Source organism: Clytia hemisphaerica, unplaced genomic scaffold (genome assembly GCF_902728285.1).
Source record: "Clytia hemisphaerica strain Z4C2 unplaced genomic scaffold, Clytia hemisphaerica genome assembly, whole genome shotgun sequence".
Lineage (NCBI taxonomy): Eukaryota > Metazoa > Cnidaria > Hydrozoa > Leptothecata > Clytiidae > Clytia > Clytia hemisphaerica.
In genome coordinates, this window is record NW_027104391.1 from 194,017 (window position 1) to 208,319 (window position 14,303).

The window sequence follows — 14,303 nt, forward strand, 5'->3', positions numbered from 1 at the left end:
ACAGTACGCCCCTGTAATTATTTCCGCCCTCAAATAAAATCTATTACGTAGCCTCGCTTTCAAAAGCAATTTCCCATAAATTATTTTTCAATACGAGGCCAATCAAGAAGGCTACCTTTTGAACGTGTATCTTTCAAAAAGTCAAAACAAAACGTAAACACAAGACGAAAGACTGGAAGACCGAGTGAGAAATCTTAGAAACTTTATAATCATGGTAAGTTGTTAGATTTTTAATTCTGGGTCACCTAGATTCAGTAAGTCAGGAGAAGCAATGATGCTGTGTTATAAGTGGTTGTTGACCATTGTTGCTGCACAGCCGTTAATCGGTCGATAGCGTTCGATCGTCGATTCCGTTCGATTGAGATCGTCTGGGAATATGTCATATTCTATCATATTATATTCGAAAGCATCACTGGCCGAATTATTGAAAAAATTAAAAAACATGAGGTTTCGTGAGGTTTCACTTCCATGAGTCGGCTGATTTTTTAAAAATACGCGCGTTAGTTTTCAGATGATGAATGATTAGCACAGCGAGCGCTATCGTAATTATATCGCGGATATCTTCTCTGGAACATTCCGGTGGAGACCAATCGCCGAAAATCTACCTCTGGAACACCGGAAGTGCTCCCGAATCTCCCGAATGTTCCAGAGCATGTTTCCGGAGCGCCGGGAGGGTCCTAAATTCCGCAGCTTTACTGCTGCATAATTTTGCAGGTCTGGCCTTTGGACCAAAATCGGCATCGCATGGCCTGGACCGGTGTCCCAAAATAATGTGCATTTAGAAGAACAACCCATAAGGAAACTTTTCACCCTAGCATTTTAATTTCCTACCTAGCGATTTATTCACAATCATTCTTGGAAGAAATGCTACTTCGTTAAAAAAAACGCTACTTTGTTCAAGAAAGCAAGTATTTGCCTGATTTTGCATTAGGCGGATCTCTAAAAATTGTTTGGTTCCCGTCATCCGACCGACCCTGATTTTTACTCTGAAGTTAGAGTCGGAGAGTCGGAGACCCCTTTTGCCATTTCTGGATTCCTAATTGTCAACCTCTGGGTGCTCAGTGTTTACAAGTTTTCAAATCGAAATAGCAAGCGCGGCGCGCCAGCGGAAAGTGAACCAAAAACCATTTTATCCATGATTTCTCGATTTTTTAACCCGATTTCATAATTCGGACCTTCGTGGAAGCAGACCGCGCTCGCGAAGCATCACTTTCTAAAAAACAAGATGTTGCATGATGATTATGGGGCTCACAATCAATGAACAAAGATGGTATGTATGTACAAAAAAATATTTTCGACCGACCAACCAACCCACTTTGTAAAGTCGAAATGACGGGAACCAAGCAATTTCTAGAGATCCGCCTTATTTTAGAAGAAAATTGGTAGGCGTTCATAATTTTTAAAATCACAAGCTTCAATTGGAAGCGTTGTGTAAAATAGCAGCGCAACCCTGGGGAAACGCTGCGAAAAACTGCAACGTTGCGGAATATTGCAACGTTGCGGATCTATGCAATTTGCAGAACTGAAAAGGACTAGGAACGACTACAAAGTTAAGTGTGTTTGTGTTTCTGAATAGCGCGCCTTTTCAGTTTTTGACTTTCTGGCGCACAACAAGATTCTTGTTGTAGAATTTTTCGCGGAAGGACTATTTTCCTCAGATGTATAATTTTCAAGCGCCTTCAGAGGTGGACTTTTTGGTTTGCCATCACCCGACCAACCCTACCTCGAAACCTGCCGACCCAAAAAATTATATTGCCATTTCAAAGAAGATTTTTTTCCTTCAAAAACTTCAAATAATAAAAAATCAAAACTCGCATCTTGTTTGTCTCAAGTATAAGAATCCTAAATTCCCTGCTAGCACTTCTGTTTTTTATTCAAAATTACCTAAATATAAACAAACTGTTAACCCTTCCATGAACGAAAATTTCATACCCACCTCCAAAAATCTAGGTTCGGTGACCGCAAACCAACAATTTTTTAAGCCCAGCCTCAGGCTACCTACAACTCAATTTTGATCGGCCTCAAGCCAAACTTCCAGAGTTTTCCAGAGCAGCTAAAAAAGCACTATTTTTCTCTCCGAAAAGTTCCAGAGTTCTTCCGTTGCTTCTGGAGCAATTGATTTTTAATGCGTTCTAATAAAACCTTCTAAACCGTCTAAACATAGTTACAAAAAATACTTGTCCCCAGGTGATGGACTTTGGTCAAAAACAAGAAATTATCATGTGTGTCACTTGACATGAAAAATGAAAAAACAGCAAGAACTGCCAAAAAAAGCTTTTTCAATATATAAAATTAAAAATGTTGCGGGCATAACTTTTTCCGTCCACAAAGTTATGTCTGCACAGATTTGACACAGAAAAAAATTGAAATGCCTGAACTCATATCAGTTTTTACATTTTAAGTCCTTCCCAGATGGGAAACTAGAGCAAGTTGCAAAAAGACACCATTTATCCTTGTCGGGGAGAAAAATCATCTTGAAGTGAACAGCGTCTGGTTTCAGTTCACATGTTTTAGGTATGTCTGCACACTTATATCCTTTAAATTTTTAAGTTGTTCTCAAGCAGAAAAAAGTCTGATAATTTTCTATTGAGAAGATTTCACTTTATTTGTCTCTTTCATTTTTATTTCATGTTGTGGACATACCGTAAGTTGGTCTAATATCGACATCCCTCCTCTAATTCCGACACCCTTCTTTAGAGGAATAATATGAAAGCTTGAATCACTGATTGAAAAAGGATTATCTCCTCTCCGACCACTAAGCAAAGAAAAACAGTTTCAACCTTTCTATAAATTTCAGCTGATAAAAAGGGTGTCGGAATTAGAGGAGGGGTGTTGACATTAGACCAAGTTACGGTAACTTTTTTGTCTAAAATGTCTCTGATGAAGTGTATTTGCAAGCTTGCATGCTTTTTTATTATATTGAAGTAATGCTCAAGGCTATTAGAAATAGAAAACATATGAATACTCTGATGTCAAATTGAGGTCTAAAATGAAAATTTTGACAACAAAATAATGTTTGTTTCTTTGAAAGTATCTATCACATTTTTAACAAGCGTTTATGCTTAATACCTTGACAATACTAAAGTGTGTCCTTTAGTTATTTTTGTGTGCTCTAGGTCCATTTGAAATATGAGAAAATCTTAATATCATTGATAAGTCTTCTTATATTGTTCTTATTTTAAGAAAAACATAAAATGACTGAAACCAAACTAAATCTTTTGGTTTTATATTAATTTAGTCTCTATAATGTTACTTAAATTTTTCCAATAAAAAAAGACACTCCAAAATAATTTTTAAATGATGTAAAATCTTCTATGGTTCTACCCTGTAAGGAAAAATGTTATGTCCACAACATAGCATTATTGTAAAATACCCATTTAGCCCTTTTTATCAAAATGCAGGGTGACTTTTAAGGAAAAATCATATTTACTGATTATGAGATTGGATCACAGTCAAAAATTGTGTGACATTTTTGGAAAGTCAAAAAATTGCTCTTTTTGGTAAGTTTAGAATAAAATCATAAATAATCATTTTTAGGCTTTGAAATTTTACAACCAGGGTCGATGTCTTAACACGGTATTGTCATAAATTTTTCGTAAGATTTTATGGGGTATTTTTGAGGTTACCACCATTTTTATAGGGTAACCTTTGAAACACCACATCTTTTAGTAAAAACTATTTTAACCTCTAAAAACTTGAGAGCATACTCTATACTGACATGGCAACACTTGGTCAAAAAAGGTGCGAAAAATATTGAAGATTTGGTGTGATTTTTGAGGTTACTTTTTGGTGGATTGTAGTAACCTCAAAGACCCATCAAAATTTGAATTTTAAAGATTCTGATTTCTTCTACTTCTAATAATCTATCTTGAGATGTGATTTAGTTTATGATTTGATGTTATAGTCATGCAAAACAAATAATATTGATCTTTGATTAATAGCCTTATTAGCTTTAACTTAACACAGAATTACAGTGAAAATGGTGCTTTTCTACAAGAGTAACCTTAAATATACAACCTTTTTGTTTATCAGTTATAATTTTCTTGATGAATTTAGCTTCTATTACCTTTATCAAACCAATTGCCAACAAAATATCCACTTTTTTGAAGACAATTAGATGACAAAAGTGGGTTTATGAAAATTGTGAATTGGTAACCTCAATTTAGCCCCAAAAATACAGCTTATAAGAAATCCAAATTAGTTTTTGCTTAGAATGAGGCCTACTTGAGGCATATTTAAATTTTGAGCAATTTTGCTTCAGTAGGTATTGATTTATATTATAAGCTTTAGAATGAGGTAACCTCATTTGGGTAACCTCAATTTAACCACATCATATTTCTAAGTATTACTCAGGATTGAAGTAACCTCTTAAATTCGCGTTTCTTCTAAATCCACGAGAAATTTCTACTTGAGTTCTTCAAAGTTTTGATATGGTAACCTCAAAATTCCACCAGATATGGTATCAGATATGACAGAAGGTAGGAATGTCACAAAACCCCCTTTTATTTCTGACTGTGTTCATTGTACAACAGTGATATGTCAAGCTCAAATCCTAGCTTTTAGAATCAAATTTCAACAAAAAATAACATATGATAAGATTCTCTCTTGCAAATGAATCTTCAATTTTCAGGAAATCATAGTTACAAAGACCTTTCAAGACAACTGATTTCAGTTTACAAGTTTTTGTTCAATTACAGCAAAGTATCAAAAGCCAAATAATAATGCAGTTTAATGTTTTTTGCTAAATTTGACAATAAAGTTATGTCCGCAACTAGCAAGGTTACATTTTCTAATTTTCTGTTGACTAACTGAAATATAGCAAACTTTTGTTTTTTTTTGAAAGTTTATGATGAGTCTTTCAACTCTAGAATGAAATTACTTGATCATAGCCAGTTTTCTTTTCATAAAGTCAAACTTTATAGGAATGATTTTTAGCATTTTAGATTTTTTTTTTGAAAAAGCGTCTGGGTTTTAAAAATAATGCAATACTGGACAGCAAAATTTGATTTTCAATGCAGCCTAATATATTAGCCATGGGCTGAAATCTAAGACAAGTATTAGATTATGCATATTTGTGACCTTCCAAGCGATTTGAAGTACCTGAAAATCAGACTGGTCTCGGTCCGCTATTGCAAGCAGTCTAGTAGCGGACAAATTTTTGTTTTAGACCGGCCTTCAGACCATCGAGAAATGTGATCTCTAACAGTCCTGGCTGCTTCTAGTGGCCACTTGTTAGACTGGTCCTGAGCGCTCATTAGACCGGTCTGGGCTGTTGTAAAATGATATCGACCAGGCGATGGCGATCAGGGCCGGTCTGGGACTCTTAGCAGCCTTTTGGTTATTTATCGACCCTTAAAAGCCCATCTAAAGACCGGTCCTATTTTCAGGTACTTTAGGCGTACAAACTTTCGCGAGCAGAAACTTTCGCGAGGACGAAAAATCGCAAAATTCACGACATTTACTTTCGCGTATTTAACGGAAAAATATATTTCGCGAGCATAAACTTTCGCGAATCAAGACGTAGAATTGAGAATTTTCACATGAAAAAATGGCTTAGAGGGACAAATACTTCTTGGATTGGCTTGAAACATTTGTCCTTTGACTTATTAGTCTTATAGCAGGCTAAAAAGTTCCATAAAATTTACATTTTATTTAAAGTTTGAAGATTTACAAATTATCTATTTTGTCAAGAATTTTTCGCGAGCATAAACTTTCGCGAATGGCCCTTCCTAGAATTTTTAAATACATTTACTTTCGCGAAAAGGGCCAAAATGCGCGAAAATCGCGAAAGTTTCTGCTCGCGAAAGTTTGTACGCCTAAAGTACTTTAAATCGCTTGGGGAGTCACATTTTATTTCAAATGGCATCTAAACTACAAAGAACTTTTTGCCAGATTTGTCTGATTATAACTACTCTAGGTCAAATTTCTGGACTAAGCCAGTTTGATTAAGCTCTGATATTTGTATTTTCTAAAAATTGAAGTCTTGAATAAAAAAATCATCCAGGAATGAAATTCAACTTCAAAACTTTGTTTTTCCAAAGATTTTCACATAGGGTGACAATACCAGACTGGCCCTATTGTTAACAAAATTTAATCTCAACACTAAAGAATTGCTAGAGTTTGAGTAGCTTGATATTTCAATCAACATTTCTTTTTGGTTAAAATCAATTACATAATTTCATAGTGATTTGAAAAAAACAGGGATTTTTCAAGCCAAAAAACTCAATCTAACTCAATCCAAAGTATAAAAGATATTTTCTAGCAAAATTAAACTTCTTTGTTGTTTACAAACAAAAATCTCTAATATTATCTACATATTCAAAACGGAAAAATGAATTTTCTGCTTTCTACATATTCAAAATATGTTTTATAATTATGTTCAGTTTTGCCCTCTGAACACCAACCAAACTCCCAGCTTCATCAATATACAGCTTTGCTGAGAAAATTCCCTTTCAGGCATATTAGAAACTCGATCTAAGTTTATTAAAACAGCCTCAGCTCAAAGTGCTTTATAGAAAAATCCCTGCGAAAAGTTAAAATTGTATCAAATAATGGGTCTGAATTTAATTATATTTCATTATTATTTTCTTTTTAGATGTTTTACGTTTTGTTTTCATTATTTGTGGCAACCGCCTTCTCAGCTGATCTTGACTCACAAGCCAAATTACTAGCATCAAAGACAGTAGAAAATAAATTCATCGTTGAAAATAGAGAACTCACAATCAAATACAGTATCTACAATGTTGGAACTAGGTAAATAAAACATTCATTTTACCATCACTTATTCATTGATGATTTGATCAGGGATATTTGGCCTGATTTGGCAGAGTCATCTAGAAAGTGACTATGGCTAAAAAGATCTATTTACATTGTCTTTATACAAAAAATGGACTTTCTTTTTTATCTCAGGAGATTTCCTTTGTCTACTGTGCTATAGACTGGTGAATGACAAATTAACTCAAGGGAACTATAGATTTTTGGCAAGCAAATGCTTAGCAAATCCATTGTTTCGATAACCATGTCCTTGGGCCAGTGTTTCAATTGTTTAGTTACCAAGCCCGTGTCATTTTAAAATTCACTCTATTAATCGGTATTGTAAATTCATCAAATTGATGAAAAAGCTGTTTTAAAGGATGGTTGTTTTATTAAAATACTCATGCTCATCACATTATTGATATTTTGTTTTTCGTGTACAGTGCTGCATCTCAAGTCAACTTAGCCGACGAGACTTTCCCAATCCAAGACTTTGAAGTTGTCCGTGGACAATTACCAGCTGCCTGGAAAAGCATTGCACCAAACGGAAACGTCACTCACATTGTCGTTTACAAACCATTGAAAGCTGGATATTTTAACTTTACCTCTGCTCAAATCACATACGTCCCAAGTGAGGGAGCTGAACTCCAAGTAAGAATAAAAAATTTGAATATTATTCACAGTTACTTCTACATTTATAAGTCGACTAATTTTATTGGAACTTGAATTTATGTGGCTACAGGCCACAGTTTAGAGTCAAATTTTGCAAAATTGTCCTGCGTGAATGCTATGTTCTCTAGGTATTTCAAAAACAATTAAAATCCTGTTTCTGTATTTTCAAATATTGCCAGGGTCTCTATTTTCTGTTCATTTTGTTGCAGTATGATTAAATTCTTCTGATTTTCCCTTTCTTTCAGAGGGCATTCACATCATTCCCAGGTGAAGGAGGTATCATGACCGAAGTTGACTTCGCCAGAAAACATTCCCCTCATCTTGTAAGTAAATGATGCACTTATTATAAAATTGTATTGGCTAACTTTTCCTTTTTTGGATATTGGTCACAGTTGCAACATTTCTCAAATTATTATTATTGTTATTGGAAAACTTATTCATCTTCAATTACTAAATGGAACTTATTTTCAATCTCTTTTCTTTTTCAGCTCGAGTGGACCATCTTCATTTTGATGTGCTTACCATCTCTTGTCATCCCATTCTCATTATGGTATAAGTCACACTCAAAATACACTAATGCACAAAAACCCAAAAAGCAATAGATGATGATGCGACAATACTTCAAAATCATCACAACCTTAGGCTTTATAAATTATTTAGGGACTTTTGAACTTTTTCTATCAATCAGGAAAGATCTTTAAGTTAAATTTTCTAATGCATTTTTCTTTGTCTCTTTTGATTGCGTTTTTTTGTAGGATTTGAATCCTCGCCAGTCCAATTCTTGTCAGTTCTCATCCTTTATACTCTATACTTCTTACTTGTTATGATGTTCTAATAACTTCATTATGATATATTTTCAAGTCAATGTTATTATTTTAGAATAACAATTTTGTTTTAAAAACTAGTAATTTTTTATATGATACGTCGAAAGATAAATAAAATGGTGTTCAAAAAATCAAATACCTCACTGTTGTCGTTTTCTTTGGATGAAATTTTGACTTTCTTCTTTGTTCAAAGAAAAGTAGAAATTTCCTAGTTTTCTAGATTTTATAAATGCCTAGTTATGAATTCTACTTTTTTTAAGAAGCTTTGAGATATATTTTTCAATCAAGTATTTTCGGGCCTCTGTAAGTGTCCGCATTCAATGATAATTTTTTGTTGAATCTTTTTTGACTAAAATTAGGGCCGACTAAAAATTTGGGCCAAATTAAAAGCTTATAATTAAGCTTTCCTTAACCAACTTTTTTGAATACAACATCATTACATTCGCTACAATTCATTAGTTCGTCCGCTATTATTCATTATATATTAATCGGCCCTTTGTGATTAAAATTTAGGGTCAACTAAAATTAAGGCCAATAAGGTTGATCATGTTTGGGTTCGTTGGGAAACTCTTTTCAAAATCTATTTTTCAGATTTCAGAATTAGGTCCTCAATCAAAATTACTAGCAGCTGAAAGAATCATAACTTTTTGGAACTAATTTTCGCGGGAATTAATTTTAGCGTTTTTCGCGGTTTTTCGTCATGGTCATCATCATCTATAACATCCACATAACTTCCTACCCCGTCTCGAATTATGGGGATTCTTAATTTTTAGTTTGGCGAATTTGCGAAAGGGAAATTGCAAGTCGACTCGATATTTTTTAATCTGTTGATGTATTTTAATCTTCTATCAAAATGATATAATTTGTATAATAAACTAAAATGCGTAAAATATCTAATAAATTTTTCAAGTTTAACCAATAAAATGCGTTTTTATTTTTTGTAAATAAAGATAAAGCATAAGAAAAGGCTCTTCTATTCCCTACAATCAATGTAACTAGAGAGACTAGACAGCTTCTCTTGACTAGAGATGGCATTTCATTTCAATCACTACCCTTTATATACCCTGGACAAGTTCCCTCTATCCCGGCCAAACAAATAATCTTTGATCGGAGTTTTTTGAAAAGTGGTACCCTAATGGTGGCACTACTCAATAGCGGTGTAAATGCATCGAGAGCGCTAGATCTACTTTCCCTCGAAAACTTTTGATGATCTAGCGCCGTTAGACGTTAATTTTTACCAATGCAATGGCTTCTTCACGGGTACCAATTCAAAAAAAGTTTCGATCAAAGATGGTGGATATAGCTTGGTCCAGATATATATAAAAGGTCAGTTATTTCAATACATTTTCAAAAGCACATGCACATCCAAGGTGGACATAATTTGGCATTCAAACATTCCAGTTTGCACCATTTCTCAAGTGACGTCTTGAAACTGTGCCATCTTGGATTAGCCACGCAAACTTTTTGTTTCCTTGCTGACGAATGGAATTTGATTTTGTTGTCATTGGCATCTGCTGACATAGCATTTTTAGCTGCATTGATGATTGGGTATTTGCCAAGTTTGCAGAACTTGTTTCCAAAGTCATCTAGATCGAGAGCCCAAACAGCGATTCCTTTCAAATTGTGGCCGTTAACAAGGGTCTTGACTTTGTAAGCGACGCTTTCCGGCGTTTCGTAGCCGATCCATTGGTTATTTTTAGAAGCATAAGGCGCTTTGGCTGCACTGGCTTCATACGTTGTCATTGCATCCCAGTCTGAAGCACAGACCTCGTAATACGATAAGAATCCTTGTGCCCGAGTATATCTGCCTGCCAATCCAGGTCCATTAGCTGGTGCACCAAGTTCTGCATTTTTAGCATTAGCTAAAGTGAAAGAACGCCCATATGTAGCGATTCCAAGAGCTATTTGTGAGGGCGGCATACCACCTTCAAGCCAGGCGTTTAGTGAGTCAGGGACAGTAGGAACAACATCAGCCATAGCTGTAGTGTGTCCAGTCACATTCTCCCACGAGCCATGCAAATCATAAGCCATAAGGTTAACCCAGTCAACATAATCTTTGATTTTTTCAATCTCGTATGCTTTGACGATGACTTTACGGCCGGCTGCAACTGAAGCTGTCAGAGAGTATCCAGTATTTTCTTGTGTGAATCGTGCACGGATCTCTTGTAAAAGTGTGGTGTATTTTTCTTTATCCCCAGCTGGTGTACCTAATGATTGTAAAGTTTAAAGAGTTGTAAATTCTTTGTAGCACGTAGCAAATTCGAAAGAACCACAATCTCATTTTGCATTAGATTTCTGTAATGAGCCAACACGAGTTTGGAAAAGGTTTAATGATTGATGATTTACAATAGCTTTCTGAGATTTATTTATTCTCAGCCTAGTAACCAGTAACCAGTCTCTTAACTCGCTTATTATGGTTCTGACATGGGAAAGCGAAAGTAGAATGAAAAGATGAAGTTAAATGATTATATGACAAACCTGTAGGTCGGTTTCCAGGATATTCCCAGTCAATATCAACTCCGTCGTATTTGTGGTCAGATAGATATTTCATCAGCGAATCGATGAAGGTTTTTCGTGTAGCCGCTGTTTGAGCCATATTGGAATAACGGGGTTGTTTCTCATGATTCCACCCACCTATTGATGGATAAAACTTCATTGTTCATACATCAAAACATTTATAGACTGTATCCCTGCTTTCCCTAGCGAGTTTATGTATTTGAAATTTTGAGAACGGCAGCGGAGTGACTAAATCGATTTGGAAATACCCGCACCCGAGTGTCGTTCTCAGTCAGTCAGGATGTAGATACCGTCTCCGTCGCAGAAAAACAAAGATACATGAACCCACTCTTTACTTTTTTAAGGATGCTGCGCATGAATTGTTTTTAGGGAAGGGCTTCATAATCGGAAAAGGGTGAATAAATAAACCAAATATCCCTGCCTCAGATCTTATCGTTGCTTATTGTTCCGAAGCAAATTGAAGCAATTACTAGTTTGATAGGAGAGATTGCCAAGACACAAGAATTATTGCGGCTTCAATTTTCTACTCACCAATGGAACAGATCACTTTCAAACTTGGATTTTGTGTTTTCAAAGCTATCACTCGTTGGATCATCGAGTCATCATTCCATTCATAATTCAATACCTCGTGTGATGTTGGATCAATCTTAGCAAACGAATACAAGATGTGCGTGCATAGGTTCGGATCAATATCTTCAGGTAAGAATTTAACCCCATCTCCATACCGATATTGAGCCCAGTTAGTGTAATAACAGACCGTGATTCGGCTACTTTGTGCAAATGCTACTATCAATCCAAGCGTGAAAATTGTAAGGAGCCTCATTTTGGAAAACCTTGTTCGATCCTAAAATCTATCCAAAAGTTGTGAGACAGTATTTTGTCAATAGGCTAACAAGAAAGTACTTCAAACCAAACAGCCTCTCTCTATGCCTCTAACAATGCACTTCTGCTGTTAAAAACGAAACACGATTTCTCCCTCTTTGACACAACATCTATAACACAAACATTGTACTTTCGTTTTCACTCAAATCACATCCTAAACACGATTTGTTGTTTAATCTTCACAAACTCTTACCCAGTGCCCTGTCAATCAATAATCTACAATACACACAAAGAGTCAAAGCTCAAAGTTGTTTTCCTTGAGGTCATGAAGTAATCAAATCATGTCAAATGATAATAATGATAGAGCTATGTGTTTGTCATGTGATCAACTCCTACTCCCTCTCTCTCTTATGTTTGGATTGTCAAAAGCTCTAATGTTGAAATACTTATAGTTGCTTTTCATAGGAAATATAAATAGAATTTAGTCAAAGGTTAATATTCAAGATTGATAGCTACCAATAGATACCAAGGACTTCTAGATTGTCTTTTGATGTCATTCCAGAGTATTTGGCTGGTCGTTAGCCCGTATGCAACGCATTTTAACCAAACGAAGAGAAAAAGCGGGAAGACAACTAGTGAGGCAATCAAAACATTATTAAATGAAAATTACAAAATGTTGGCTCAGTCGAATTTTACTGATTCTTATAGAAATGTTATGAAATAAATCATATGAGAGAATCACGTGTTGGGATCCATATAAACACATATAGTGATGTGTAATAAGTTAAAGCTGAAGTACTCCTTGAGTAATTACAATGGTTTTTTCCTTGATCGTACACATTTTTTATAAGCAACCGAGTTACTAAGGGTCCAGTCCTGAGAATGGCAAAAAAAATAAGCAACTTGGCCTTAGCAACCTAGTCCTGAAACTGAACATGACCCGAGAAATTTACCAAAAATACCTAAAACCATGAAGGTAAAAAAGATACAGATGGAGAGAAAACGTCTCGGTAATGACCTAAATGGTCGTTGAAATCTTTTATAAATCTATTCAAAGCGGCTTTTCTTTGATGTACCATCATTGGAAGTAAAAAACATCAATTTATAACTTTATAAGAACAGAAAGAGGCTGGTCTGTTGATTTTGAAAAACTTAATTTTGCAAGAAATCTTAGTTAAATGCGATTCGAAATAGTTTCAACTGATTTAAGGATAAAAGAATATATTAATTTCATAAGGATATATTTTTGGGCTGGCATTTTGTGAACATTGAGAGTTGCATCACATATCATTGAAAGTTTCTTATCTTAAAATCTTCACGTCTAAGTGGGCAGCGGTTTTTCATACTCTGACAAAATGATCGATACAAGGTTCCTAATCGTAACACGTAATTCTTTTTTAAATCTATCGATGGCTTTATGGGCAGCTTCCCCTAGAAGTTTAGAGTATTGTGCTTATTATGTGAAGTTTTCATGACAAGGCTAGTATATCCAAAATTAATCATATTATTCTCAAAGCAACCAAACAGCTGTTTGCTTCCGATGATAAATCAGAACAGAACAAAAGGCATCGACTCTCCATCTATCTTTATTACCTTCATGCTAAAACAGAGGCATTTTTGGCATTATAATGTGTACCAATGGATACCAAATTTATTAAAAGGTGTTTTGGACATAAAATGAGATAAAAAGCCAAAACTTTTGAAGTTGCTAGGCATTTTTAGCACAAGGCCTTAAGCAACTTTTTGGTTGAAATTCGGAAAATCTTTAGGGACTCCCCCTGAGCCGAAAATTGGAGTTGCTTATGAAAAAATGTGTATTCTTACATTGTGAAAAGCTTGGTGCTATTTAAGACACCCCTTTCTCACATACCCGGTGGGGGTAAAAAATAACGGACCAAGACTTGATGGGAATCGATATTCCCATGTTATTTGAAGGCTTGGGATTCTAATTTCATTGTTTTCTAGCCAGAAAATTCAGTAGGGATGGAAAAAATAGTACAATAATTTGCAGTGAGGATTTGCTTATCTCATTATTTTCAGTGGGGACACAAGTTGGAGTATTATTTTCCACTGGGGACGATATTTTGACCAATTTTTCCATTGAGCCTTGAGAAGGGGGTGTTTTAAGGCTGCTAGAAAGTATATATATATATATATATATATATATAAAGCACGAATAAACGGCATTCATATTTCGTGGCATAAAGTATAATTCGACAGAAAGACACTTAACACTAATGACTAAATTTTATTCAGAGTTGGTCAACTTGGTAATTTTTCGTACCACAAAATCATACAGTAGGGCTAATTTGAAGACTGTGTAATGTTGTTGGGAAATACAAATCATATTGGACCCTTTGTAGATCCAACTAAATGGATCTCATTTTTTCTGGATACACCGAGGTTTAAATTTTGCCAAAAAGCTATAGGTGAAAATTGCAGATACTATCCGAAAAATAATAGTACGGGTTTTGGAAAGCTGAAATGGATGGCATAATGAAGAAGACAATTGGAAAATTTCATTTTCATTCGCATTCTTTCTTTGAGTGAAAAGTAACACCATAACAGAGAAAAAAAGGGAAAGTCGTCCAAATGATACACCATAACCGATTGAGCATTTAATTTTATCAGTTGAATGTATCTCAATCGATTAGGATTATTTGAACGACTTTTTTAATCATACAATTTCACTTGTTTTTTTTCCATAAATCATAG

At 34.9% G+C, this 14,303-nt stretch overlaps 2 protein-coding genes across 2 annotated transcripts; one reads left to right on the forward strand and one right to left on the reverse strand.

Moving 5' to 3' along the window:
- The first annotated feature begins 123 nt into the window (after window positions 1–123).
- Window positions 124–8,385, forward strand: LOC136819897 (translocon-associated protein subunit beta-like). Its single transcript, XM_067076141.1, has 5 exons — window positions 124–214; window positions 6,596–6,753; window positions 7,197–7,404; window positions 7,671–7,748; window positions 7,914–8,385. Exons 1-5 carry the CDS (start codon window positions 212–214, stop codon window positions 8,025–8,027), a joined length of 561 nt encoding a protein of 186 aa, XP_066932242.1. The 5' UTR covers window positions 124–211; the 3' UTR covers window positions 8,028–8,385.
- Window positions 8,386–9,062: 677 nt separating this feature from the next.
- LOC136819895 (chitinase-3-like protein 1) lies at window positions 9,063–11,743 on the reverse strand. Its single transcript, XM_067076139.1, has 3 exons — window positions 11,298–11,743; window positions 10,728–10,883; window positions 9,063–10,456 (listed from the first exon to the last, which is right to left on the reverse strand). The coding sequence occupies exons 1-3, from the start codon at window positions 11,587–11,589 to the stop codon at window positions 9,597–9,599; spliced, it is 1,308 nt and encodes a 435-aa protein (XP_066932240.1). The 5' UTR covers window positions 11,590–11,743; the 3' UTR covers window positions 9,063–9,596.
- Window positions 11,744–14,303: the final 2,560 nt, after the last annotated feature.